This window comes from Apodemus sylvaticus, chromosome 12, assembly GCF_947179515.1.
Source record: "Apodemus sylvaticus chromosome 12, mApoSyl1.1, whole genome shotgun sequence".
Lineage (NCBI taxonomy): Eukaryota > Metazoa > Chordata > Mammalia > Rodentia > Muridae > Apodemus > Apodemus sylvaticus.
The window spans coordinates 41124502-41151591 of NC_067483.1; the positions used below are offsets into that span (position 1 = coordinate 41124502).

A 27090-nucleotide genomic window follows, 5' to 3' on the forward strand; every position below is an offset into this window, starting at 1 on the left:
AAAATATGAACTAGTTAACAAGTTGCTTTGTGTTATGCTACAAATTAATTGATTCTTACAATCTGTGTCTAGGGGTGAGCCAAAAACTTGGTATGGGGTTCCAGGATACGCTGCTGAGCAGCTAGAAACTGTAATGAAGAAGCTAGCTCCGGAGCTTTTCGTGTCCCAGCCAGACCTCCTCCACCAGCTTGTGACCATCATGAACCCCAACACTCTGATGACTCATGAAGTGCCTGTATGTCCGCGTTGACCATCCCGCTGACACTCCTGCTGCTCCACCCACTGCTTCTCTAGCACCCTTTTCTTTTTAAAAAGTTATTTGGTGTTTCCCCACCCCCATAATATAACTTGATAACAGAAGCAGCTGTTGAGTGCTTTATAGCAATATTCCAGTGGGCCAGATGCTTAGAACTATAAAATCCTACATTACTGAACTGACTTGCATTGTCGATGAGGACAATTCATTTTAGTATACAGTTCAGTAAGTTGGAGATCGTATAACCATTACTGCTAATGATTTCTGTACTATTAAATTTTGTTTATAAGTTTAGTAACAAAAATATCAGAAGTTACCTGTCAAATCAAAATTGTTTAGTATGAAAATGGCTAGCTAGTTACAATTAAATCTAAACTCAAGTTTTTAAATATTTTAAAATATTTATAAATATTATAAATTTATAAAGTGCTCTTGACTGAGCTACTTTTCCAGTTCTTGGTGTCAGTCTCTTATGCCTTTTTCCTTGCTAAAGGAGGAAGTTGAGTAGGGATGTTTGTTGGAGTGCTTGTCTAATTAGCTTAGCCCTTGGATTTAATTTCCAATACACCATAAAGAGGTAACAGTAAATTGTGGGCTCTTAGGATTAACCAAATGGAATGTTCAGTAGGACTAGTTTTGATGGTGGTGCTAGGAATTGAGCTGAGGGCTTTAGGATTGGGATACTAGGTTTTACATTTTTGTCCTGGTGCTGCTTCCTAGTGAGTAGGTTGCTTACTGCCCCACTCCCCCTTCCCCAAGCACCTGTGGGTGGTGTGTGTGTGTGTGTGTGTGTGTGTGTGTGTGTGTGTGTTTTCTCATTTGGGTGTTGTTCTTTGGGGATCATCCATCTTGATTTTTTCAGACAGGATCTCTGAGGACTTTATGGACAGCCCATTAATTATGTATTCATGGACCATAAAGTAATGGCGAAAAGTTCTTCATTGTTAGCATTTTTTTCCCAATATCTCAAAATTGGAATAAAATTTGGGACTAGATTTAGGGCCTTTGGAAATGAATGAGTTAATTTTTCATTCCTGGTGTGGACCTTGCTGTCAAGTCTAGATTGTCCTCCAACTCAAGAGCTCTTGTCTCTGCTTCACTATGGCTGAGCCTTAGGAGATTCCTGATTGTATCTGTGAAAACAGATGTTTCTTACCTTTTAGATGATTTCTTATTTTTGTGATATGAGTACTGTCTTCTGTTCAGATTTTTTAGTTCTGTTAGTGTGGTATACCACTCCATCTTGTGGCAGAAATCAGGTGATTCTAACACAGGAATTTTTTTCTCCTCAATTTTGATAGAAGGTATGTATGTATGTATGTATGCCTCTCTGTGTGTGTGTGTGTGTGTGTGTTCAGTCCTGTCCTATTTGTGTAGAGAATCATCTTATAGTTTATATCCAAATTGTCTTTGAGAATGTTACTATAAATAAAACCTCTCATCCCTGTCTCTGTAGGTTTATCGAACGAATCAGTGTGCTGGGGAGTTTGTAATTACATTTCCAAGAGCCTACCACAGTGGCTTCAACCAAGGTTTTAATTTTGCCGAGGCTGTTAACTTCTGCACTGTTGATTGGGTACGTGTTATGGATTTGAGCTTTCTGAAATCTTATCATTTTCTTGTGGAAATAGCACAAAATGCTTTAAAAACTGTCACATAGCTTTGCTACTCATCTGCCTTCTATTACAATGAGATAAGACGTATTAACACAGTGTGTGACAACTCAGACATGCACTGAGTGTGTGTGTGCACACGCACAGGTACCCACATTTGCCCAGAGATTTACAGATAGCTGTGAGCAGCCTGACATGGGTGCTGGGAACTGTGTGCTTTGGACCTATCTAAAAAATCAGCACTTGCTCTTAACTGCTGAGCCACCTCTCTCAAGACACTTCTTTAGAATTGTACAAGTTTTAAATTAGGTTTCCTGTCCGATTAGGGCACTTCACTTTGGGGGATAGAGTAGTGTTTTTGTCTTAGTTTATTTTCCAGTGTTGCCAAGGCTAGTCTTGAGTTCTTTATTGCAAACCATCCTACTTCAGCAGGTTTTGGGAAACCTACTTTGTAGCAAGACTCTTCCAGAAGAGTAGAGTCTAGTGACTTTTAGTAAGACAAAGCTTGCAAACTAGTAACAAATATTCCAGTCTTAAAATTTAGTAGGGTTTCGTTTAGCACAGTTGCTTGAATAGTACTAGTATTACCAGTTATACTCCACGTTACTCGTTAACTCATTATCAGTAGTAACCTAATGTGTTAAAGCTTTAGAGCACAGCAATAGGCCCAGGGCTCTGGGAATCTGAGTCTAGTTTAGGTTGATAGGTGTTTTGACATAGATTGTATTATTTGGAAATATGATGTCATAAGTCAGAAGTCTTTGGAAATGAAGAGTGAATCTGTCATCTCCTTCTGCCTTGTACACAGCTGCCATTGGGCCGCCAGTGTGTGGAGCATTACCGCTTGCTGCACCGCTACTGTGTCTTTTCGCACGATGAAATGATATGCAAGATGGCTTCTAAGGCGGATGTATTAGATGTTGTAGTAGCATCAACTGTTCAGAAGGACATGGCCATCATGATCGAGGATGAAAAAGCTTTAAGGGAAACTGTCCGTAAATTGGTAAGGTTTATGGAATTCCAATTCCACGTCATTGATTATAATTTATTAAGTTCTTGTGTACTTTATTACTGTTTTAAGAAGCTTTTCCATATTGTATTTAATTTCTACAAAAGAAATTCTAATTGACATGTAGTAATACATTGTTTTTATTTATATTGACTATTTTATCCCTTGTATCAGTTTCTGTAAGATATCTCTTTACATGGTTTGTCTGTTTTAATTATAAAATTACATTATTTCATTAGTACTTCTCCCTCTCTCTGTCCCCTCCCTCTTTCCATCCCTCCCTCTGTCCTTCCCTCCTTCCCTCCCTCCCTTCCTCCCTCTTTCTCCTCTAATAGTGTTTCAAGTGTTCTCTGCTTCTACTTTCTAAGTACTAGATTACAAGCTTGCCTCTTATAAATTTTGTTTATTATGTGTCCTTCATAAGACATTTATGCATAATAAAGAGCCAGAATCCTAAAGATTTTCTCTTAGTATCTCATACATTTAAAATATGAATGGCCTCTGGATCATATTAATTTTTGTTTGTATAAAACACAAGTCTAAAGTGTTGTTGGTTTTTGTTTTTGTTTTTTTAAAGATTTATTTATTATATGTAAATAAACTGTAGCTGTCTTCAGACACACCAGAAGAGGGCATCAGATCTAGTTACGGATGGTTGTGAAGCCACCATGTGGTTGTTGGGATTTGAACTCAGGACCTTCAGCAGAGCAATCAGTGCTCTTAACCGCTGAGTCATCTCTCCAGCCCTGTTTTGTTTATTTTTGTATATGGATGTCCCTTCACGGTGTCTTAAAAACTTCTCTCTGAATTGCCTTAGTACCTTGGTTTAAGACCTGTGAATTTAACTTGTTGCTAGTACTAAATTTCTAGTGATTACTTTTATAATATCCTCTCTCTCCTTCTCCTCTGCTCTCCCCTCCTTCCCTCCCTCCCTCCCTCCCTCCCTCCCTCCCTCCCTCCCTCCCTCTCTCCCTCTCTCTCTTCCCGCCTTCTCTCCTCTCTTTCTTGCATGTATGCAAATAGTTTTGTGCATGTGAGCTCAGTGCCCAAACAGTCCAGAATAGTATGTCAAAATGTAAGTTACAGACAAGCTCAATGACGGGGTGCTCGGAACTGAGCTTATGTCCTTTGCACGATCCGCACACTTAACATTGCTGCCTCTCTAGCCCCCACATTTTCTAAAAGGCTTTGACAGGTCTTTAATAGACATGAACGTCCTTGAACTCTGACCTTCCTGCCTTCGCCTCCCCAGTTTTAGGGCTATGGGCGTGCTAGCATGCTCAGTTTTCTTCAGAGCTGAGATGGATGCAGAGCTAGAGCTTGGAGCAGCTCTTGGCACGCCTTCTGCCAGCCGGCTGGGGCCCTCACCACTAGCTCTGCTCTTGTTTTAAAATTATGTTCATGCCTTTTAGTTGATTTGCATTTTCCTGTTATTTGGGTCAGCCACACATGTAAGCAATCATTTGTTTTTATGTGCCACTAGGTATAGAGTAGAGTATTGGGTGGTGTCTGTGGGGGCTTATTATGGACCACTAGCAGGATATCTATTGTCCCCTGATAGTTTATTGTTGGAGAAAGCAGTGCCTAGTGCATTCAAGTGACTTGCCAAGGCAGACTCTGCATCAATAATGGTAGCTACTGATTACCTGCAGAATACCTGCCTAAGACTAAAATTCCAACCTGGTGGAGTAGGTTCCTGCTCTAGCTGACAAGCACTTAGCTGATAGCTGCTGGAGAAGGTAGAGTGATTTTTCTTAGTGACTGTACCAGTAGGAGCTGTCCTGTACTCCAGATGGCCCACACTCATGTGCATGTGGGAGTTACTGAAAACAAACAAACAATAAATGGACATAAAACTGGTAAAGGTATGTTGGGAGGAGGTTTAGTAGGAGTAGATGTAATGAAAATATTCAATAAAAATAGAAAATTCTCAATAAAAATATTATATAAATAATAATGGTAGCTAATTTCTGCAACTTGAAAAACTGTTCCCCAGCCCCAGATGTGGAATTTCCAAGTTAAAATTTTGTATAAACTACATGATTTCCATTCTCAGCACAAATTCAGAGTCTGTCTTTTCTTTAACCTCAACTCTTTCCAGTCCACAGAAGTCCTTTTCAGTGATCATGATTAAAATGAAAAGTCTGTTCAGTAGCACTTTTTTTTAACTTTGTATTTGTATTGTTGACTTAACATGTAATGGTCAGAAATTATTAAAATATTAAAGTAAAACATAGAAGTCTAATGAGTCATAAATTAACCAGAATTAATTAGCCAGAATTGGCCTTAAGGTTGGATTTGGATGCAGATAAGAAAAGATGGTAGAAATTTGGCTTTAAATGTCTCTCAGCAGGGCTCTCTAGAGTCAGATGGGATATGCTACAGTTGAATGAAATATTCACTTCAGAAGACTTGTGACTTTAAAATGTTTTCTTAATGAGTTTATCATCTCCTGAATTACACATTTTCTGACCTACTCAAATAATGATCCTGTAGGTAGCTTCCTATATAAATGATTAGGAGACTAGTCAGTTTCTGAATACCCATTTTGCTTTCCTCCCTCCCTCTCTCCCTCCTTCCTTCCCTCCCTCCCTCCCTCATCCCTCCCTCCCTCCTTCCTTCCTTCCTTCCTTTCCTTTCACATTTTTGTTTTTAAAGTGTGTGTGCTGGTGGAAGGCATTGGATCTCTGTGGGCCACTTGGCTTAGGTGCTGGGAACCAAGGAGCAGTGTTCACTCTTCTTAGTCATGGTCATCTTTCTAGCTCCTCCGTTTGTCTTGAGGAAGATGCTAGTGATGAAGTCCAGGGCTTTGTGCATTGTAGACAAGTTCTTTAAGTGTCCCAGTGGTTTACTCTTTTCTCTGGGACAGAAAGCATGTGTCTTTGCTCTTCCCTGGGCCCTAAACTGTAAGGTAAGTTTGGTATAAGGCTGCTAACCTCAGCAGTATTAATTCATCAGTAATTTTATTAATGCTTCAGTTAGACTTGAAGGACTCACCTTACTCAAAGAGGGATTCTCCTTGGACAAGTTATTTTTAGATTATATAGTTGTATTTTTTTTCAAAGATTTATTTATTTCATGTATGTGAGTTTACTGTCGCTGTCTTCAGATCCACCAGAAGAGGGCATCAGATCCCATTACAGATGGTTGTTAGCCACTATGTGTTTGCTGGGAATTGAACTCAGGACTTCTGGAAGAGCACTTGGTGCTCTTAACTGCTGAGCTATCTCTCCAGCCTGATTATATAGTTCTAAGTAGTGCTTATGAATTTTACTAACGCTTTTCTTTTAATTCAATGCATATTTTCTTGGGTCTTTTAGATTGTATTATCCTTTCAAATCCAATAACATAGATTTTATTTTAGGGAGTAATTGATTCTGAAAGAATGGATTTTGAGCTGTTGCCAGATGATGAACGGCAGTGTATAAAATGCAAAACCACCTGCTTCATGTCTGCCATCTCCTGCTCTTGTAAACCTGGCCTACTTGTTTGCCTACATCATGTGAAAGAATTGTGTTCCTGTCCCCCTTATAAGTATAACCTGCGGTAAGTAAGCAGGAGGCTTTTCCTTTGGGAAAGTAGTCATTTATTTCTCTCCTTGTGTGTGTGCATGTGCATAAGTGTATTTTTGATGCCCTGGCATGTGTACAGATGTGTGGGTGTATGCACATGTGTGATCATATTTATATGTGATTGTGAGATCATATTTATGTGAAGAGACAGACACTGGGCCTATCTTGAGCATTTGAAACTCTAAAGCCCAGTCCCAGTGACAAACTTCCATCAAAGTCACATCTACCCATCCCTGTCAAGTTCCCCCACAACTTACTGATTAAACTCAAATATTTGAGGGGGCAGAGGGGGGACGGACCCTTCCTAGTCAGACCACCACACATAGGTTTTGGGGATTGAAACTCAGGCTCTTGTTCTTTTAAGTAAATTGTTCTACCAATTGAGCCACACTGAATCTTTTTTTTTTTTTTTTTTTTTTTTTTTTTTTTTTTTTGGATTTGGTTTTTTCGAGACAGGGTTTCTCTGTATAGCCCTGGCTGTCCTGGAACTCTGTAGACCAGGCTGGCCTCGAACTCAGAAATTCACCTGCCTCTGCCTCCCAGAGTGCTGGGATTACAGGCGTGCGCCACCACCGCCTGGCTCACACTGAATCTTTAGTAAAAAGCTCAATCCATCTCTAGTGTAGGTCTCTGACTGTTGAGGATGTGCCGTCTCTCTCTCCACAGTCCCTGTCTCATTGCTCTTTGTGTTCTGTACTCAGGTATAGATACACTCTGGATGACCTCTATCCGATGATGAATGCATTAAAGCTTCGAGCAGAGTCTTACAATGAGTGGGCCTTAAATGTGAATGAAGCCTTGGAAGCAAAGATCAATAAGAAGAAAAGTAAGTAATGCAGAAAGTGGTACTCAGTAGCCTGCAAAGTCGAGTTGGATTTTGTTGCAGCCATTTTTTTGAAATAGCCTAATTTCATCCTTAATTCTTACATATAAATAAGTTTCAAGGTCCTTGGCAGAAGTTTTTAGCCAAGGTGGATGAGACAGATGGCCTCGGCATGTAAGCGGGGTCTGGGGTATAGATTATACAGACAGCTTGGGGCCAGAGACGTGGCTCACTGGGTCAGCGCCCATGCACACACAAGCACACAGGCCCTGTGGCTCTCATTAGGTCCCTGGAACCCAATCCAGAGCTGACCTGACCTCCCCACGTCACCCCCGCTCACATTTCCCCTCTTCTTTGACACCCACCCCTTGTGGTAGAAAGAAAGAAAAGAACAAAGTAAATTTAGAGCTGGAAACTTGGCTCAGAGGTTGGCTGCTCTTTCAGAAGACCTGGGTTCAATTCCAGTCAGCTACATGGTGACTCACAACCATCTATAATTACAGTCTCAGGGCATTCAGTACTTCCTTCTGGCCTGCACTGCATACATATGGTATATAGACATACATACAGGCAAAAAACACATAAAAATAAATAAATTGGCCAGACGGTGGTGGTGCATGCCTGTAATCCCAGCATTCTGGGTGGCAGAGGCAGGCGGAACTCTGTAGACCAGGCTGGCCTCAAACTCAGAAATCCACCTGCCTCCCACGTGCTAGGATTAAAGGTGTGTGCATGCCTGACAGAAGGCTTTCTCTGCTCTCAGTGATTATGAGCTTGATCACAGGAAAGACAACTTGCTCTTTGTTTTAGGTCTTGTCAACTTTAAAGCTTTGATTGAAGAATCAGAAATGAAGAAATTCCCAGACAACGATCTTCTGCGGCACCTTCGCCTAGTCACGCAGGATGCAGAAAAGTGTGCCTCTGTGGCCCAGCAGTTGCTTAATGGCAAGAGGCAGACAAGGTATCTGACTGTGGGAATGGCATCCACCTGAACCTAGAAACCTTGTGGCGTCTAGCGTGATGAGTGCTGTGTCCTCATGGCGTTCTCTGCCCTGTCTTTGTAGGTATCGGTCTGGTGGAGGGAAGTCTCAGAATCAGCTGACAGTGAATGAACTTAGACAGTTTGTGACTCAGTTGTATGCTCTTCCATGCGTCCTTAGTCAAACACCATTGCTAAAGGTAACCATATCAAGATCTGTAGGACTTTGGGTATATTTTATATACTCAATTGACATCATTAAATAACCCTCTTTGGGGTTACTTAATGGTTAATTTGTTAGTTTGTGTGTGTGTGGTGCGTTGCGTTTCTGCAGAGGCCAAACGAGAGCATCAGATACATTAAATCTGGAATTAACAGTGGTTGTGACCACCTGACATGGGACTGGGAACTGCTCTCTGTCCTCCTCAAGAGTGGAGGGTACTCCTGACTTGAGCCAGTCATTTGTCCCTAGAACACTAATCTACAAACATTTGAATGACACATTAATGTTTGTGGGTATTGTGGGTGGGTATAGAAGGTTATAGTAAAAGGAAGATAAAGTTGAGATTTTTATTGTGAAAGTGACCACTGAGCCTAGCATGATGCCGCACGTTTAACAATCCCAACGTTCAGATCCAAGGAGGGAGGATTGTTGTAAGTATGAAGCCAGTCTGGTCCCAAAGTAAGTCCAAGGAGCTGGCGATGGTTATGAGCTCTTGCTACCCAACCAATAGATCAGAGATTGGATTTCCTGTACATGCCTCTAACCCCCCAGTCCTACTGGGGCCCATAGCAGGATTATCACTAAGGTGTGTTTGCTGAGAAAATGTGAGGGCCACGGTGGTTCTGAGAGGAGCCTGCAGTGGAGAAGTCTTCTGTTCCTCACAGGCGTGAGCGCACAGCACATGCACAGCAGATACCCTCTGAGCGCACATACACTCACATGACTGATAAGAGTAAAAAAAGAAAAAAATCACAACTCAAGTAATAGAAAGTGACTACCAGCCAGTTCTTAGGTTGGTATAAATTTTCTGTTATGACCTCATTTTGACTCTAAGTTGGATTTATGTTGCTTTGTTCACATTATTACCGACATAATATGGCTTGGTGAAGAAAGTTACACCTCTTTTCCTTTTTTTCTTCTTTTTGGTTTTCTGAGAACAGGGTATTTCTGTGTAGCTATCTGGAACTTGCTCTATAAACCAGGTTGGCCTCAAACTCAGAGCTCTGCCTGTCTCTGCCTGAGTCTTGGAATTAAAGGTGCACACCACCATAGCCCTGCTGAACTTCAGATTTTAAGTTAGAAAAAGGCCAAGCAAGTTACTGAACTTCTATTTGATGGTATGACTTCCGTTGTTTGCCTTTGTGTTCTTTTAGGATCTTTTGAATCGTGTGGAGGATTTCCAACAGCAAAGCCAGAAACTACTGTCTGAGGAAATGCCTAGTGCTGCTGAGCTGCAGGAGTTGCTGGATGTCAGCTTTGAATTTGATGTTGAACTTCCACAACTCGCTGAGATGCGTATTCGCTTAGAGCAGGCCCGTTGGCTAGAAGAGGTTCAGCAGGCCTGCCTGGACTCCAGCTCCCTTTCTTTGGATGATATGAGACGACTCATAGATTTAGGGGTGGGGCTGGCTCCATATTCTGCCGTGGAGAAGGCTATGGCCCGCCTGCAAGAGCTGCTAACTGTGTCGGAGCACTGGGACGACAAAGCCAAGAGTCTCCTCAGAGCAAGGTAAACACACACAGTGTGGTCTCTCGAGCCTTGGATAATAGGTGAACATTAAAGTGTAGGACACAGAGAGGCCACTGTTTGGCAAGTGCTTATAAACTTTTGCTGTCCTTGTAGAATACTTGTGCAAAAAGCTGATCTGTTTAGGCGTGCTTTGACACATAAGTAAAGAAAATTACAGGGTTTGTGATACACACTTTTAGTCCCAGCTTTTGGGGGAGGTAGAGGCAGGTGGATCACTATGAGTTTGAGGCCAACCTGGCCACACAGTCAGTGAGATCCTGTTTCATGAGAGAAAAAAAAAAACTTTTTTCTTATTTTACAGCTTATGAAATAAGTGATTTAGATAGAAATGACCATTGTAAAGATAAGGTTGAATGAGATTTCCCTATAGTCTCCAATGATACTATCTTTGGAAGAAGAAAATTTTTACAAAATAAGTAGATAAAAAATGCAAAATAAATAGAATCAAGTAATGAAAGACAAATGTCTGAGAGTTGACATGTTTATTCTGTGCAGTGATGTAATACAGTATATTTTCAATATTATTTTCCCTATTGTACGTCTGGATGCTTCATCTGTTTTAGATAGAGGTGTGATGGGCATCTGTGCCAGGGGTGAAAATGAAGTAATTTCCTAATCCTTTCTGTGTGGCAGATCTTTATTGGTTCCGTAGACAACATAGGCATGCATTAAAACGTCTAGATTGCAGATACTGTTTTTCATTCTTAAGATAGTGATTAAGCCGAAAGGGTGTGAGATTTTTTGCTATTATGCCTTGAATGTGTTAATGTTTTACAGAATTTAAATTTTCTTTTTTCTTCTTAAAGTGATGCTCCTCCCCTTCCCTTCTCCCTCTTGCTTCCCCGCCCCCACCTGCTCACTCTGGCCTCGCTTGCCCTGACCCATATGTTTTGTATTTGTTTCTCTTTATGGATGGTTGTGAGCCACTATGTGGTTGCTGGGATTTGAACTCATGACCTCCGGAAGAGCAGTCAGTGCTCTTAACTGCTGAGCCATCTCACCAGCCCCGAGAAATCACATTTTTTAGTTTATCTGATTCTTAACATTTATCTAGGTTACACAGAAGTTGCTAGTTATTAATATTAGTAAGTCACTTTTTGCATTAGAACTTTATTTCATAAAATCAGGAACATGTAGAACTAATTGTGTTTTTAGACTCTGGGGCTGAGGAGATGGCTCAGCTGCTAAAAGTGCCCCTTGCTCTATTGTGAGGACACACGCTCACAGTTGCCTGAAACTAGCTCCAGGGCTTCCTGTGCCCTCTGCAAGGCCCTCCTTGCATGCACACGGGAAATAAATGATGAAAACCTTACTTGCTTTAATATCTGGATCATTTGAAATGAGCTAATTTGATATGTGGTGGTCAATGCCATCAAGTTTTCTTTTGTTTTTGTTGTGGTGAATTTCTTTAGAAATGATCTTCCTAGCCGGGCGGTGGTAGTGCACGCCCGTAATCCCAGCACTCTGGGAGGCAGAGGCAGGCGGATTTCTGAGTTCGAGGCCAGCCTGGTCTACAGAGTGAGTTCCAGGACAGCCAGGGCTACACAGAGAAACCCTGTCTCGAAAAAACAAATCCAAAAAAAAAAGAAAGAAATGATCTTCCTAATTTTTGGCATCTATATAAAAAATGCAGTTTGTGGCTGGAGAGATGGCTCTGCAGTTAGGAGTAGTGGCTGCTCCTAGAGGACCTCAGTTTAATTCCCAGAATCCACATGGCAGTTCACCACTGTCTGTAACTCTAGTATCAGGGGATCCAGGGCACCAGGCATGCATGAGGTGCACATACATGTGCACGCAGGTGAAATACTCATGCACATAAAGTAAAATAAATCTAGAAAAGATAGAAAAGAGAAATGCAGTTGTGAAATGTGTGTTTTGCTTTCACAGACCACGGCATTCTTTGAGTAGCCTTGCTACAGCAGTAAAAGAGATGGAGGAGATCCCTGCCTACCTGCCCAATGGCACAGTCCTGAAGGATTCTGTGCAGAGAGCCAGAGACTGGGTTCAGGATGTGGATGCATTGCAGGTAGGTTGAAAAGGAAAAACCATGTCCTGAGTCTGTATGTGCAGTTAGTTGTGGTTTCCTCCTACCTGGACAGACCTGGGGAGGGCCTTGGGAGTTTGACAGTTTTTTGTTTTGTTTTCATTTTTTGTTTGTTTGTTTGTGTTTTTTGGTTTTTATTTTGTTTTGCTTTTGTTTTGTTTTTTTTGTTGTTGTTGTTGTTTTTGGTTTTTTTTTTTTTTTTGGATTTGGTTTTTTTCGAGACCAAGCTGGTATTGAACTCAGAAGCTGGCCTGTTTCTGCCTCTCAGAAGGCATTACAGGCGTGCATCACCACTGCCCGGCTAGAGTTTGACAGTTGTGAGCAGAGGGGGAGGCAGGCGGGAGCAGGAGCAGAGGCTACAGTCCTCCTAGCCTGGTGTCTGCAGCCCTTGATGCTAAAGGTGTAACAGCTCTCTGGCTTCTTCGAGCGGTTGTCCCTCATCTCTGTGTTGTCTTTTGTTGTTCACTTTGTTTTGTGTGTGTGTGTGTGTGTGTGTGTGTGTGTGTGTGTGTGCGCACCAGAGGACAGGGCGGTTGTTTCTCCTGTGTTCACTTGTCATTTAGTTCATAAATGTATGTAAACCTTTTTTAGATGTGTTTTTCACGTGTTTGACTGTTGTGCCTGTATGTGGGTCTGTCTGTCATATGGATGCCTGGTTCCTGAGGAATTCAGAAGAGGGCGTGTGGGTGTAGGAATCAAACCTGGGTCTTCTGAGTCATCTCCCCAGCACAGTTCTATAATCTCTCCTTAGACATCCGCAGTGGGTTCCCCTCCCCTCTTCGTGTTCCCTCTCTCTCTTATTTCTAACCCATGGGCCTGTCTGTGACATACTGAATCAGATTGTCTGCGATGAGAACCGAACCAGGATATTGTGGATAAGTAAATGGGCTTTCCACAGGATTCTTACCTGCTTACATTTTAAGAAACATTGGACTTTCTAGCTTATGTTTTAATTTCCTGAGTAATTTATACTGAATTGTTTTATTAAGTCACCATTGAGAAGTGAATTGGAATAAAATATTTTAAAAATGCAAGTCAAACTCACTCTTGAGTTAGTACAAATATTTCTTTTGAGATAAGTTTCTTTGATAGTGTTCATAGGAACCAATGTGACAGACTTTTATAGGTATAAACAGTTTATAGATGGGTATAAGTAAACAGACAAAAGAGATAATTGTGTCAGTTTTTTATCCTTTGGAGCCTAGCAGTAAGTGTTAGGTGATAAACAAATGTTGCTCATTCCTCACTCCCCCACCCGTGCTGAATTTAACATGTTGAAGTCATGGAGTCATTGACCGTGAACAAGACTGAAGTACACTTCTCCTATTTTTATGTACAAGAATTCTTTTCTTAATTTACTAGGCAGGAGGACGTGTGCCAGTGTTAGAAACACTCATTGAACTTGTGGCAAGAGGCAGATCTATCCCTGTACATCTGAATTCTTTACCAAGATTGGAAATATTAGTATCTGAGGTTCATGCTTGGAAAGAATGTGCTGCTAAGACATTCTTGCCTGAGAATTCTCCATACTCTCTGTTAGAGGTAAGTTTGCAATGAGCTTGTGTGCAGAAACTTTGATCTAGTTTGAATACAGTTTATAGCATGCAAAAGTGACCTCATTGGATGTATCTAATTGTGGAGTCATTTTTAGCATCTTTTAATTTTTGTCTGGTTTCATTTAAGATATGATTGAGAACATTTTTATTAGGTTTTGTGTGTGTGTGTATGTGTGTGTGTGTGTGTAAGATAAGAGTCTCCTCTGTTCTCAGGTAGTCTTGAATTCTGGCAGTCTTCTGCTCTGCCCCTTAAGCTCAGGGCTTGCAGGTGTGTGCACCTCCACACCTGACTGTAAAGGTTTCTATTCATGCCCAGATTAGACTCTCATCCTGTCTATGATTCACTCTCTTTGTTTTATGTGTATAGTTGATTTGCCTGCATGTATATCTGGGCACCCTTTTTGTTCAGTGCCCATGGAAGGCAGAAAGGCAGATGGTTGTCCTTTGGAATTGGCTTAGATAGCTGTGAACCACATGGGTGCTGGGAATTGGGCCTCAATCCTCTGAAAAAACAGACAGTATTCTTAAGCAGCCTGTATTTTTAATAATCCTGAAATTATGACCACCAAGTTTTCATATTTTTATATTTTTTGTAAGCTGTGCATTATCATTGGCAGTTGGCATATATAATTTTAATCTATTTCATTAAATCTGGAATAAAAGAATGTTTTTGGAACCTACTTCTCTTTCTCCTGTCTCCCCCCCTTTTTTTTCCTTATTTTATCATTTAGAGTGTATGTGTGTGTGTGTGTTATGCATGCATGCGTATGAGTAGAGTTTTTAGAGGCAGCATGCTTTTAAGAAAATTGTTCATTGTAAGAAACATCCATGCATGTGTTGCTCTGCTCAGGCCTTTAACTTGATTAATCTGAAATCTGTTTCACCATTGGCTCCATTTTCTATCTCACATTAGGTTCTTTGTCCTCGGTGTGACATTGGCCTTTGGGGGCTGAAAAGGAAACAGAGAAAGTTGAAGGAGCCCTTGCCGAGTGGGAAGAAGAGAAGCACCAAGTTAGAGAGCCTGAGCGATCTGGAGAGGGCTCTGACTGAGAGCAAGGAGACTGCAGCAGCTGTGCGTCCCGGGGTTTCTTCTGCTTTATTTTGGGGAGGGCAGTTTCTTACCCTTCAGGGCTTTGTAGGGATAGCAGTATGCTTAGCAGAATAACTTGAAAAGTGCTTGAATTTGCCAAAAGAATTTTTGATTGTTTAAGGATCTCCCTGGGGCTCCCTTGGCCAATTACTCAAAAGAATGTAACCAAGTCCCACCACTGGAAGCCTTGCCTGGGTTACAAGAGATGGCCAGTTCAGACTCTATATCCTGAATTACTAGGAGTCTTGAAAATTGTGAAGTTTAAAGATAGAGTTGGTGAGGTCTGTCAGTGGTAAAGCCCTTGTCTGGTATTGATTGCCTGAATTCTGCAAAATTATAAGACACAAAATATCCCCATAGGTGCATAAAGCTTGAAGTAGCGCTGGTTATCTTAGAACTTACTCTGTAGTCCATGATGTCCTTGAACTTGCCTCTGCCTCCTAAATGCTGGGGTTAAGGTGTGTGTCACCATGCCTAGCTCAATCTGAGCTACTAGCTATCTAGAAATCTAGAAATACTAGCTAAGGAGATCAAGGTTGTCAGAAGAGTGAAACTGCAAAGTTAACTTGTTAACTTGCCACAGGAAACAAGCACATCACAAACATATAGGAGCCGGGTGGGGTGGTACTCAGGAGGCAGAAGCAGATGGATCCGAGTTCCAGGCCAGAGCTACATGACAAGACGCTATCTGAGAAAAAAATTAAGGAAGAAAAATTATTCTGAATAATTGAGTCTTGCCCACATTTTGTAAGCATTGTTGATTCAAGATAGTACCCAAGAAGGTCCAGCAGTGTCTGGCTGATGCTTGCTGAGCAGAGTGTCTTGGTGAAAGGACGCAGCTGTGATCTCTGGGCTGCTGAGCTAGGTCAGTGCTGAGGGTCCTCACCAAAATGTGCAGCATGACTAAGAATATAGTTAGGTGTCACTAAACAATGGGAGACATTCTGGGGAATATGTTGTTGGTAAGTTTAGTCATAGTTATGCCATCTCAAACTAGTCAGTACCAAAGTAGTCTACAGTGGCAGTAGATAATACAGTCTTACCAGGATCTCTGGATTATACTATTCATTGTTGACCAGGACATCATGTGTACTGAAACTTGACTGTGGAACTAGATTGAATGGACTCATCTTAGGGCCACAGAGTGTTTTCTCTAGTAGCTATCTGACAATGACATAAAATTGCCTTGGTTTACTTATAAATTTTGACACCAAGAGCCTGTTATTTGTCAGTCGACAGTCTAATCTTTGGAAAGTTTGGTTTTTGTTTTTCCCCTTTACAGAATGTGTGTATGTGTCTGCTACTTGAGTACTGTTCAGATGGTTCATTTTATGACGACTTCATTGAAAGTGGTAGTTCTCTCCTTGAAATACACCAATGCCTATGTCCACTATGCATGTACTGTTTTTCGTAGACTGTGGTGTCTGCTCCTGGCTGTGTCATGCCTGTGGTTGTGCTGTGAGCCTTGTTTGATTCCCAGTGCGGAGCCGAGAGGGGACCTTGTTAGTACATATCATGCACATGCATACATACGTAAATATCTTATGTATATGAACATTACAGTCAACAAAATAGATGGCTTTTTGTTTTGTTCTTTTTTTTTTCTTTTTTCTTTTTTCTTTTTTTTTTTTTTTTTTTTGGTTTTTTCCGAGACGGGGTTTCTCTGTATAGCACTGGCTGTCCTGGAACTCACTCTGTAGACCAGGCTGGCCTCGAACTCAAAAATCGCCTGCCTCTGCCTCCCAGAGTGCTAGGATTTGCGCCATCACTGCTCAGCTTAGATGTCATTTTAATATACCATAAGTTTGTCACTGATTTACTTCTATACCTAGCCCCCCTCCAAAAAAATAAAATTCTTTTATTTGTATCTCCTGAAAATCTGAAAAGAAGTAATGAAGAGCACATTCTATCCTTGTGATATCCTTAGTCATCTGCTGAGTCACGACCGATGTGGTTGGCTCTTAAAGAATGTGCTTCACTCCTCCTTTTCCCTGAGACTGTTGGCCGGTTAATCTGGACAGATCCCTAGTGTCTAGTAAGCACTTAGTCTGACTTTGTAAATGTTCCATTTATGGGTAGCTTGTAAGTGGTGTCTAGAGAAAATGTGTTCAAAATATCAGAGTCTTAAGCCTGTGAAATGAGCTGAATTTTGCTCATGTAGTTTCAGGCCCCTTCATAAGGCTAAGAGGCATGTGCGACCATGTCCAGTTTATGGAGTGCTCGGGATGGATTCCAATGCTCGGTGCATGCTAGGTAATAAGTCTTTAGCTGGGCTGGAAAGCTCAGCGGTTAAGAGCACTGACTGCTCTTCCAGAGGTCCTGAGTTCAATTCCCAACAACCACAGCTGTCTATCTGTAATGGGATCCAACACCCTCTTCTGGTGTGTCTGAAGAAGTGTACTCATATAAATAATCATTTAAAAGAAATAAAAAAGAAATTTTTAGCCATATTCCCAGCTCCAGATGGTTTTCTGTTTAATTTTGTTCTGTTTTGTCAGATACTAATTTCATAGCCTATTACTGCTATGTTCATTGCATCTAGGTGCCTTAGCAGTGAACCACAGTAAGACATGGAGTGGACACTGTGCACTGGCTGATTGAGCCACACCCTGCCCAGTCCAATTGTAGTTCAGGCTGGATTGAGGCTCTTGCTACACTCAGCATTCTTGTCTTTTCAGAGAAGTAAATATTCTAGGCAATAAATCTACAGGTTGGACTTTAAGAGGTGGTACAACACGTTAAGTAGTTGTATTTAAGTAAGTAGTTGTATTTACTGAGTGCAGAACAGAGTGTTGTGTCTTATATATCAGTAGAGTTTCATCATTGACCTTGTTGGGTTGCACCTTCCTGTCCTGTTCATTTTGTGCACGTAGAAATTTAGCCAGAGTAGAGTGGAGCTTAGCCAGAGGCAGAGCTTGCTTTGGATTTGAATGCAGATAATCTACTCTGGAGCATTTGGGATCTTGAGTTGTGGAGGAGTGACAATGTCTTTGATGGCTAACTCCTTTTCAGATGGCAACTCTTGGGGAAGCTCGCCTACGAGAAATGGAAGCTTTGCAATCTCTCAGATTTGCCAATGAAGAGAAATTACTGTCACCTGTCCAAGATGTAGAGATGAAAGTCTGCTTGTGTCAGAAGACTCCAGCCACTCCCATGATCCAGTGTGAACTCTGCAGGGATGCTTTCCATACTAGTTGTGTGGCGGTACCCAGTGTTTCACAAAGTCCCCGAATCTGGCTTTGTCCTCACTGTCGGAGGTCAGAGAAGCCTCCATTAGAGAAGATTCTGCCTCTGCTGGCCTCCCTACAGCGTATAAGAGTTCGTCTTCCTGAAGGAGATGCACTCCGATATATGATTGAAAGAACCGTGAACTGGCAACATAGAGCCCAGCAACTGCTTTCTTCAGGGAATCTAAAACTTGTGCAAGACCAAGTGGGCTCTGGACTGTTGTTTAGCAGATGGCCAGCTTCAGCAGGACAGGCATCAGCAACAGATAAGGTGAGCCTGCGCTTTCTGGGATACTGTGGTTGGCATAGCTCTGTGGGTCTGTCTGGTGTTCCCGATCCTGAGACCATCCCCTGCCGGCACCGGCACTCATGGCACCAGCCTATCCTTTTCCCATATGTGGGTTCTGAGCAAATCTGATCATCCATCAGGCTCATGCAACAAGCCATCTTGCTGCCCTGCTTTTTTTTTTTTTTTTTTTAGGAAAGGTCTCAGCTAGCCCGGAATGGTTTTTGAATTTACTGTATGTGATCTTGAACTGCTGTCCTGCTTCTTCTGAGTGCTGGGGCTATGGGTGTATGAGACTGTCATGTGTCAGGCACTTGAGGAACCGAATTGCACCCCCACTGTCAGTCAGGACTCATTCTTAGACATGCTATTTCTGTTGTGTTGGTGTGTACCTCCTCTGTATATAATTCTTCTACTTTATCTGTAAGTCGGTGTGCATGTTTAGTTTATGCATATACTTTATGCATATAAAGTTTTGCTTGATTAAATTTGTTTCCTTTCATGTAATTCACAATGTGGAAAGGGAAGCCACCACTTGCTTGTCCTTTAAGGGAGAATAATGAGTGAAGGGTTCGGATGCATTTGCGCGTTTGTTGTGTATGCTTCTATGGAGCTGTCTACCTTGGTTTTCTTGAGACAGGGTTTCTTCACTAGAATCCAAGGCTGACCAATGAGTTCCAAGGATCTGCTTGTCCCCTCCTCCGCCGTGCTGGGGCTGACTGAGAACATTTGATACCATACCTAGCTTACTGTTCTGCTTGCTTATACTCCAGTGTAGGTGCTGGAAATCAAACTTAGGGGTTTCATGCTTATATGCATGAGGAACACTTTACAAATTGAACTGTCTCCTCTGTTCGCAATCTTACCACAAGATTACCAGTTCCCCTGCAGATGGTCAGGTTCCCGTGTCTCCTGCATATGGGCTGCAGGAAGAGTGTGGTGGTCAGGGAGAGTGCAGTTAGAATGGGAGTCGACAGGCCTTACATTTAATCCCCTCCTTTATCTTTAGATTTGTTATTTATGTATGTTTGCCACGTGTGTGCCTGGTGCTGACAGAGGTCAGAAGAAAACACTGGATCCCCTGGAACTGGAGTTATACTCTGTGGGTGCTGGGTTTCTAACCCAGGACCTCTGCTAGAAGAAGTGCTCTTAACTCTGAGCCAACCTGGAGCCCCTTTAATTTTTTTCTTTTAAAACAGTTCCTTTCATCCCGTGAGTCCTGGTCATTGAACTCAGATCTTTGAACTCAATGGCCAGCACTTTACCTGCCGAGCCATTTCTGTAATAGATTATTTACAAACTGGGTATAAGTGCTATTTACCTGCACCCTTAGCTATTCCAAAAGGTGAGATCACAGGAGTTTATTTAGATCAAGCTGGACCTGCATCTCTCTAAACAGCTTGAGGATAGATAAGTCCTGGTATGTTTGCCTGGGGTCTGACCCCCCAGCATCACAAAGGTGGTGGAGGAAAGGTTCACGATTCCTATGCTTGGCTGATCACAGCTTCGGAGTTAGGTGATCCCAGAGCACAGGCTTCTGAATAGAGCAACGTTGTGGCTGGTTTTTAAGACAGGGTTTCATAGAGCCATGGATGTCTTCAACCTTCTGATCCTCCTGCCGTTCCCTCCCAAGTGCTGGGATTACAGGTGCATGACACCACACCCAGCTCATGACGATTACATGCTGTCTGAGTAATTTGTCTTGTTCTATCTAACCTTCAGTAAAGAGTTACACAAGCAGGTCAGTCTGAGTTAACATGGGAAGTTGGGTGGCTTTGTTTCCACGAGGGTGGGTTTGGCCAGGTTTTAGATGCCAGAGGAGACCTGGTAATGAGGTGTTTCTCTTCCATCAGGTGTCTCAACCTCCTGGCACAACATCCTTTTCATTGCCCGATGACTGGGACAACAGAACCTCATATTTACACTCTCCCTTCTCTACTGGACAGAGTTGTATCCCCCTCCATGGTTTGTATTTTATTTTATACTATTCCTAGATAGTACCAGGCCATCTGGCTTAGTTCTTTGTAATATATGATCTGGTATCCTAAAGAGCTCCTGGCAGGCATGGTGTTACATGTGTGTAACATGAGCACTGCAGAGGCAGAGGCAGGATGATTACGGATTCTCTGGGCTACAAAGCAAGGAAGACCTGTTACTGTACATTTTCTAATAACGATGATCATATTTGAAGATCTATAAATGCAAAGGATACCAGATTGCATCAGCTATTGTGATTTATCTTGGCTACTTTTTTGGTTTCTCTGTATAGCCCTGGCTGTCCTGGAACTCACTCTGTAGACCAGGCTGGCCTCGAACTCAGAAATCCGCCTGCCTCTGCCTCCCAGAGTGCTGGGATTACAGGCGTGCGCCACCACCGCCCAGCTTCTTGGCTACATTTAAGGATAGGAGAGTTAATCCTGTGCCATCTAGCACCAAGCACCATATATTTAGGGCAGATGCTAAGTCGTGGATGACTGTGTTTGCAACTTCTGGAGGATATTGAAAGTCACTCATTTTAAATCTACCTCCTTTCCTTTCCCTTCTGGGTGGCCTCAAATTCAATCTTTAGTTGAAATTATCTCATTTTTAAACATTTATTTTTATTTCTATTTTGTTTGTATGGATGTTTTGCCTGCCTGTATGTCTGTGCCATGTACATGTGGTGTCTACAGACTGTCAGATCTCCTGGGTGTGGAATTACGGACAGTTGTGGGCCACCATGTGAGTGCTAGGAATTGAACCCAGGTCCTCTGGAAGAGCACCCAGTGCTCTTAATTTCTGAGCCATCTCTCCACCCCTGGAAAATGATCTTAAAATTCTGGTCCATGCATATCTTGCCAAAATGCTAAGATTACAGTTGTGTGCTATCACCTGGCTTTTTCCTCTTCCTGAGTGTGCGTGTGTGACAATGGTTTCCTTGGCTAATGTTAGCCATAAACTCCTTATGTAGCTGAGGATGAACTTGAACTCCTGATCCTCCTATTTCTAATTCTGAAGTTCTGGGATTATAAGTGTGTACCACCAGTCATAATCCTAATTTCTTAGAATTCTGCCTAAAGTTTGAACTGGAATCTCCATCCTCAGCCGTCCTTACCTCAGGATGTTCAGTCATATGGTCTGAGCTCCTTGCTGTCATCCATGCTCAAGGTGACAGTGAAGTATCAGTTCTGATGGAGTGGGTGTTTCCCTGTAACCAGAAGCACTAGGGAATCTTGCTCTGTTGTATTGTGGTTTAGGGTGCATTAAGTAAACCTAACAAACTGACTGCAGTTAAAGGAGGAACGGTGGAAGACGGTGTGAAGGTGGTCTTCTGTACCTGACAAGCTTGTACAAATGTATGCTTGTATTAAATGTCTCCATTCCCATTCTGATTGGGTGTGGTCGTTACCAGGTTTGAGTCCAGAAGTGAATGAATTGCTGATGGAAGCCCAGCTGCTCCAGGTATCCCTTCCTGAAATTCAGGAGCTTTATCAGACTTTACTTACGAAGCCAAGCTCTGCTCAGCAAGCCGACCGAAGCTCGCCGGTTAGATCCAGCAGTGACAAGGTGAGTGAGCCAAGACTACAGCTTGTGCTTGCCAGTGCCTTTCTAACTCAAGATTTTGCAAAAATGGTGGCTGTGTCTTTGAGCCACAAGAGCACACAAACTCTCTACCTCACAGCTCTATTCTACAAGAGGAAAGACACTGGACACCATTGGCAGCACTTTAGGTGTCACAGCTTAGAATTGGGTCCTGAATTTTTACATCTAAATTTTTCTTCTTTTTTTAGGGAACTCTTATTGCTCCCAAATCATAATATTAAGAAGTAGGATTATTTCCCTCTAAAGAAGCATTGCTGTAAGATGAAAATATAATTGTAGCTGAAAGGGCCTTTTAGTAAATATATTAAAGATGCTAGAGAACAGATGCTTTTAATTATTCCTTTGAACCTGTAGGTAGATGTAGATGCAGAGGCTGAGGGTACTTATCCTAGATCCTGACAAGGACTCTGTGATGCAGTCTCCCGTGTGTGTCCCTTTCATGTCTATTTTTGTGTGGTGTGTTTATATGTGCGTATTTGCACGTGATGTAGTTCCTGAAGTTGATGTGTAGGATTGTGGATTGCTTTCCACCTGATTCACTGAGATTGGATCTCTGAATTGGACTCAGAGATAGCAGATAGGTTGTTCTTGTCAGCCAGCTGTTTCCAGGGATCACTTATCTCTGCTTTGCAAGGCTGAAACCACAGACAAGCCACCACAGCCACTGAGTATTGACATGGATTTGGGGTCCTCTTGCTTTTATGGCAGACACATTAACCACTGAGCCATCTCCCCGGTCGGTCCCTGTAACGTCCTATGTCTCAGCACTGTTCAGAAGCTTCTGCTCGTTTCTGTCTCTGTAAGGAGCCATCATACCCAGTGCCCTGAGATAGATGCATACTAGGATAGGAGACACTAGGATAGAGCATCAGGATAGAAACAGACTAGGGAAGACAGAAGCCACAAGGAAAAAGATTCCTATGGAACGTGGAAGGTACCTTGAAACTGATCATAGCCAACCTAGTTATCGTACTCCTGTCAGGGTTGACATAGCCGGTAACTCACCTAGGGATTTGGTGAAAAGAAGGCTCTGTGTCCCTCTTTTCTCTGCTGGTGCTATCAGGCCGCCTCCAAGTTTAGTCATATTGTTGACACCTTTTCCCAGTGTATCCCCAGTTCACCAACAGTGGTGAGCGAAGGAGGTTGAGTTGGTTGCTGTGAAGACTGAGGCTCTGGAGGTGGTGGCATCGGGTTAAGAGGCAGTGTATTCCAGGGCTCATTTGGTTTCTCGTTTGCATATTTTTCTTTAGTTGCATCAGTTTTGGTAATGGGCAAAAACTGAAAGCTAAAATTGAATTTCCACCTTCCACCTAGAATGATTGCCTTCGAGGGAAACGAGATGCAATCAACAGTCTTGAGAAAAAACTGAAAAGACGTCCAGAAAGAGAAGGCCTCCCCAGTGAACGGTGGGATCGAGTTAAAAAGATGCGGACCCCTCAAAAGAAGAAAATTAAACTGAGTCACCCCAAGGACATGAACAATTTCAAGTTAGAAAGAGAGCGTAGCTATGACTTAGTCCGTAATGCCGAAACTCATTCCCTGCCCTCAGACACATCGTATTCCGAACAGGAGGACTCTGAGGATGAAGATGCCGTCTGTCCAGCTGTGAGCTGCCTGCAGCCAGAAGGAGATGAGGTCAGTGAGGTTTGGGCCATAGAGGACGTGCTTTCCCTTAACCCAGAAACCCTGTAATTACGCTAGACCTCGTCTCCTTGGGTCTTTCTCTTCTGCTTGTCTGCTTTGAGCTGATCTGAGTGGATTGCTCAGGTCTCCCTTCCTGATAATCTCTGCTTTAACATCGTCCTGGGTCTCCTCCTTTTCCTGAAGAAACTCTCGTTCTTCCCACTTTTCCTTCTCTCGCTCCTCCAGCTCTCACCGTCCCGGCGATCAGAAGGTGGGAGGGATGCTGATGGAGTGCCCTTTTGCTAACTGTCACAGGGCAGCACTGTCTACCCCAAAGCAGGCACAACCTGAAGAGTGACTCTGCCTCCTCCCTCGGTGGCTTTGGCGGTGGAACAGCTACACTCCTGTGGTTAGCTGTTGTGCCAGAGGCCCCAGTGCGGGGACAGTGGCCTGAATATCTTGAGGCTGGCCTGCCCAATTGCGAATGGCATTTTTCCTCTGAACACCCCATCTCCCTGCTCTTTGTAACCAGGTGGACTGGGTCCAGTGTGATGGCAGCTGCAATCAGTGGTTTCACCAGGTCTGTGTTGGTGTCTCTCCAGAGATGGCAGAGAAAGAAGACTACATCTGTGTGCGCTGTACTGGGAAGGACGCACCAAGCCGAAAGTAAAAACAAAACACACACTCACTTCGTGTAATTCAGGACTCAATAAAGAAGATTTCCTCAGTCTCAGCAAGGCTACAGGACTGGGATCTCGCCAGCCTGTACACGGTGCTATTTCTATTCCTTATGGGATCATTTTTCCAGAACTCTTTGAAAAAAAGAAAAAACAACTAAAAAATTTTTGACACTTTTTTGTAATTTTTTCCTTAAAAGCTGTTTGTGGTTGTTGAAGTTTAAATGCTGACTGTTTTTTGCAGGGGTCTGTACTGATTTCGAAGGTATTGGAGTTTGCACCTTTTTGTGTACAGCATTGACATTGTATTTCTGCCTGGGACGTACCGGCCTAAAGTCCACCTCAGTTTCAGGGCCCACAAGGGGCACCAGAATCCCAGGAACCCTCACTGAGCAGCCGCTCTCCCTTCTCTGTCACCACATTGGGGGATTTAAGTTTTCACTTTCGGGTTTTTGTTCTTTCTTTCCTTCTTTTCCTTTTCGTAGGCTAGGTTTATTTATCTCAGCAATAACTTCTATGTTGGTTTCAGTGGCTGGAATTAAAACAAAACAAACTTCTAACCAGTGTGTTGGTGCTTTAGCATTTGGTTAATGTACAGAAAGCAAATGTCTAGTTTCTGGTGTCACTGCACTAGTGATGTAGAAAGAGACTGCGCTGTATGTAAGTAATCGCCACAGCTGTATTTTGGCTTTCTCCCTACTCGGTTCTTCCCTCCCCCCTCCCCCTTTTATTTTTTTGGTAGAATGTATCAAATGTTGCAGTTTATATTGTGGAATAATAAATCCTTGGTCCTATTATAACACTAGACTACAGCTTCTTCTGCCCTTCCACTTTGTGGGCCTGAGAACCGGAAGTGGTCTTTTCCCAGGCAGGCTACAGAAAAAGGGTGTTTGCTCAAGGAGACTCTGTAACCTGATTCTCTAGGTGGGCCTGTGCCTTCATGCCCCACTAATAAAGAATCCCTGTCTTCAAAGACCAGAGCCAATCCTTCAAGCCATGTTCTTTTCCAGTAAGCTCTCAGAATGTTAGAGTGTGTAAGACAGCTCTCCTATGGAATGCTTTTATCGTATTTGAATTGACAGGGAAGTTTGAGAGTTAAGTTGCTATGACCCATCATCTTAGAGGCTCGGTTATATTGTCTCAGCTGAGGGGAACCTTGGGCCTGCCTGGGATTCCTCTCCCATGTATATAATTTCTCGATCTTTCTGGTTGTGGACAGCTCATGCCAGTTTCCCCCTATTTATTCTGCAGAGAGGAAGACTTGCTGGTGAGCAGAACAACAGACTCTCGTTCCCTTTTCCTAAGTTTTTCAAGCACTTGTTTTTCTCCCTGTCTATAGCCATAAGCCTGATGGTGGGCAGAATAAGCAGACCTTTAATAAAACACCAAAAAGCAGGTTATGAAGTAGCGAGATCTTAAACGTACTGTCCCCTATGCAATCCACATAATTAAATCTGTTTAAGAATAACTCCTAGTGGTCTGCAGTGCCCTGCAGTTGAGTTGCTGTGATATCTCTCCTTGTCTGGGGATGACAGTAAGCTTTGGAGGGGGCAGTACTGAGCCTGGGGCACACCTTATGGGAGAGCACCTGCCTAGCACAAGGAAGGCTCCGGTTCCTGTGCCTGGTACTGCCCAAGGAAGTAAATATGTGTCAGAGAAGACAGCTCCTGTGTAGTATGAGCCCTCTGTGTAGCCCTTGCTTTTCTAGAACTCACTCTGTAGACCAGGCCGGTCTCTCACTTAGAGATCCACCTGCTCTACCTTCTGAGTGCTGGGATTAAACCTGTGTCTCCCCCCCCCCCCCCAGCTCCCTCCAGTCAGAATGGTTGTTTTGCTTATTCATTTGAGGTTCTTGGGGTCCAGTCTAGCTCTGTGGCCTTGAACTTCTGAATTCGTTCTGGATTCTTCTACTTTTTAAATTCTGTGGCTAAAATGTGTGCATCACTGTGCCGGATTTCTGTGGTGCCAGGGTTCAAATGTGAGGGCTTCTGCACGCCATGCAAGTACTCCACCCACTGGGCTGTATATGCGCGTGCCCTCAGCAGCTGCTCTTCCTGTGGGCCTTGTGTATCGTGTATCTGATGTTAGCAATCTTGTGGGTATGATCATTCGAACCATCCCCTTCCCAAGTGGGAATTATGGTTTGTTTTATTTATATGTGTTGTTACCTAATCTGAAATGTCAGCTGTGCAAAATCAAATGAAACCTGGGATTGCTTCAGTTCTGCAAGTGCTTTCATGCATCCTACCTTGTGCAGTGTCAAACTCTGAATGTCATGACATTGAGCTTTCAACTGAGGCCACCTGTGTGCCTGACACAAACTAATTAAAAACAAAACATTTTACTATGTGTTAGCTTTGAAGCTTGCTGATACCTTAGAGCAGTGGTTCTTAATGTGTTGGTCACAACCCTTAGGCGAACCACTGTCTCCAAAAATACATTACGATTAATAACAGTAGCAACATTACAGTTACGAAGTAGCAGTAGAATAGCTTTATGGTTAGGAGTCACCACAACATGAGAAACTGTATTAAAGGATCCCACCATTAGGAAGGTTGAGAGTGCTGCCACAGAGGAATGTTGGATAAGTGAAGAAAGAAGATAAAATGGCCACTGAGTTTCTACCTTAAGAGGCCCTGCAGGAGAGAGGACTGGAGTTAGTACCCGAGTCAGGAGGACAATGGTTGTTGGACAGATGTGAGACTAGAGAAGACTACAGCTAGACCAGACAGAGTGAAGCTCCAGTTTTAGTGTGGACAAAATTACAGACCTTCATTCTGCCATGGAGCATGGAATCCCAAAGAGGATTTTGTCTCAGTCGAAGCCCACCTGGATTAAGTAGCAAGACCCTATAAAGACACTATATAAAAATCAAACACAGAAAGAGGGGATGATACCTCCTGGTTTGGCCAAGATGCATCTAGGTTGTCCACCACTGAAAGCAGGCTTGTGAGTGGCCCTGCCTTGTAATCCCAGCACCTAGGATGCTGATTCAGGAG

General features: G+C 42.8%; 1 protein-coding gene across 1 annotated transcript in view; it reads left to right on the top strand.

Annotated features, from left to right (window-relative positions):
• Kdm5b (lysine demethylase 5B) overlaps window positions 1-26311 on the top strand; it is a 74223-nt gene extending 47912 nt beyond the window's left edge. Inside the window, exons 12-27 of the mRNA XM_052200041.1 lie at window positions 73-235; window positions 1713-1832; window positions 2678-2872; window positions 6243-6424; window positions 7152-7276; window positions 8084-8234; window positions 8338-8452; window positions 9630-9985; window positions 11894-12032; window positions 13413-13592; window positions 14520-14678; window positions 17709-18194; window positions 20063-20174; window positions 21601-21755; window positions 23106-23426; window positions 23947-26311. Of these exons, the coding sequence (XP_052056001.1) occupies window positions 73-235; window positions 1713-1832; window positions 2678-2872; window positions 6243-6424; window positions 7152-7276; window positions 8084-8234; window positions 8338-8452; window positions 9630-9985; window positions 11894-12032; window positions 13413-13592; window positions 14520-14678; window positions 17709-18194; window positions 20063-20174; window positions 21601-21755; window positions 23106-23426; window positions 23947-24084 (3097 nt within the window). The 3' untranslated portion in view covers window positions 24085-26311. The remainder of the gene's footprint in view (window positions 1-72; window positions 236-1712; window positions 1833-2677; window positions 2873-6242; window positions 6425-7151; window positions 7277-8083; window positions 8235-8337; window positions 8453-9629; window positions 9986-11893; window positions 12033-13412; window positions 13593-14519; window positions 14679-17708; window positions 18195-20062; window positions 20175-21600; window positions 21756-23105; window positions 23427-23946) is intronic.
• The last annotated feature ends 779 nt before the right edge of the window (window positions 26312-27090 follow it).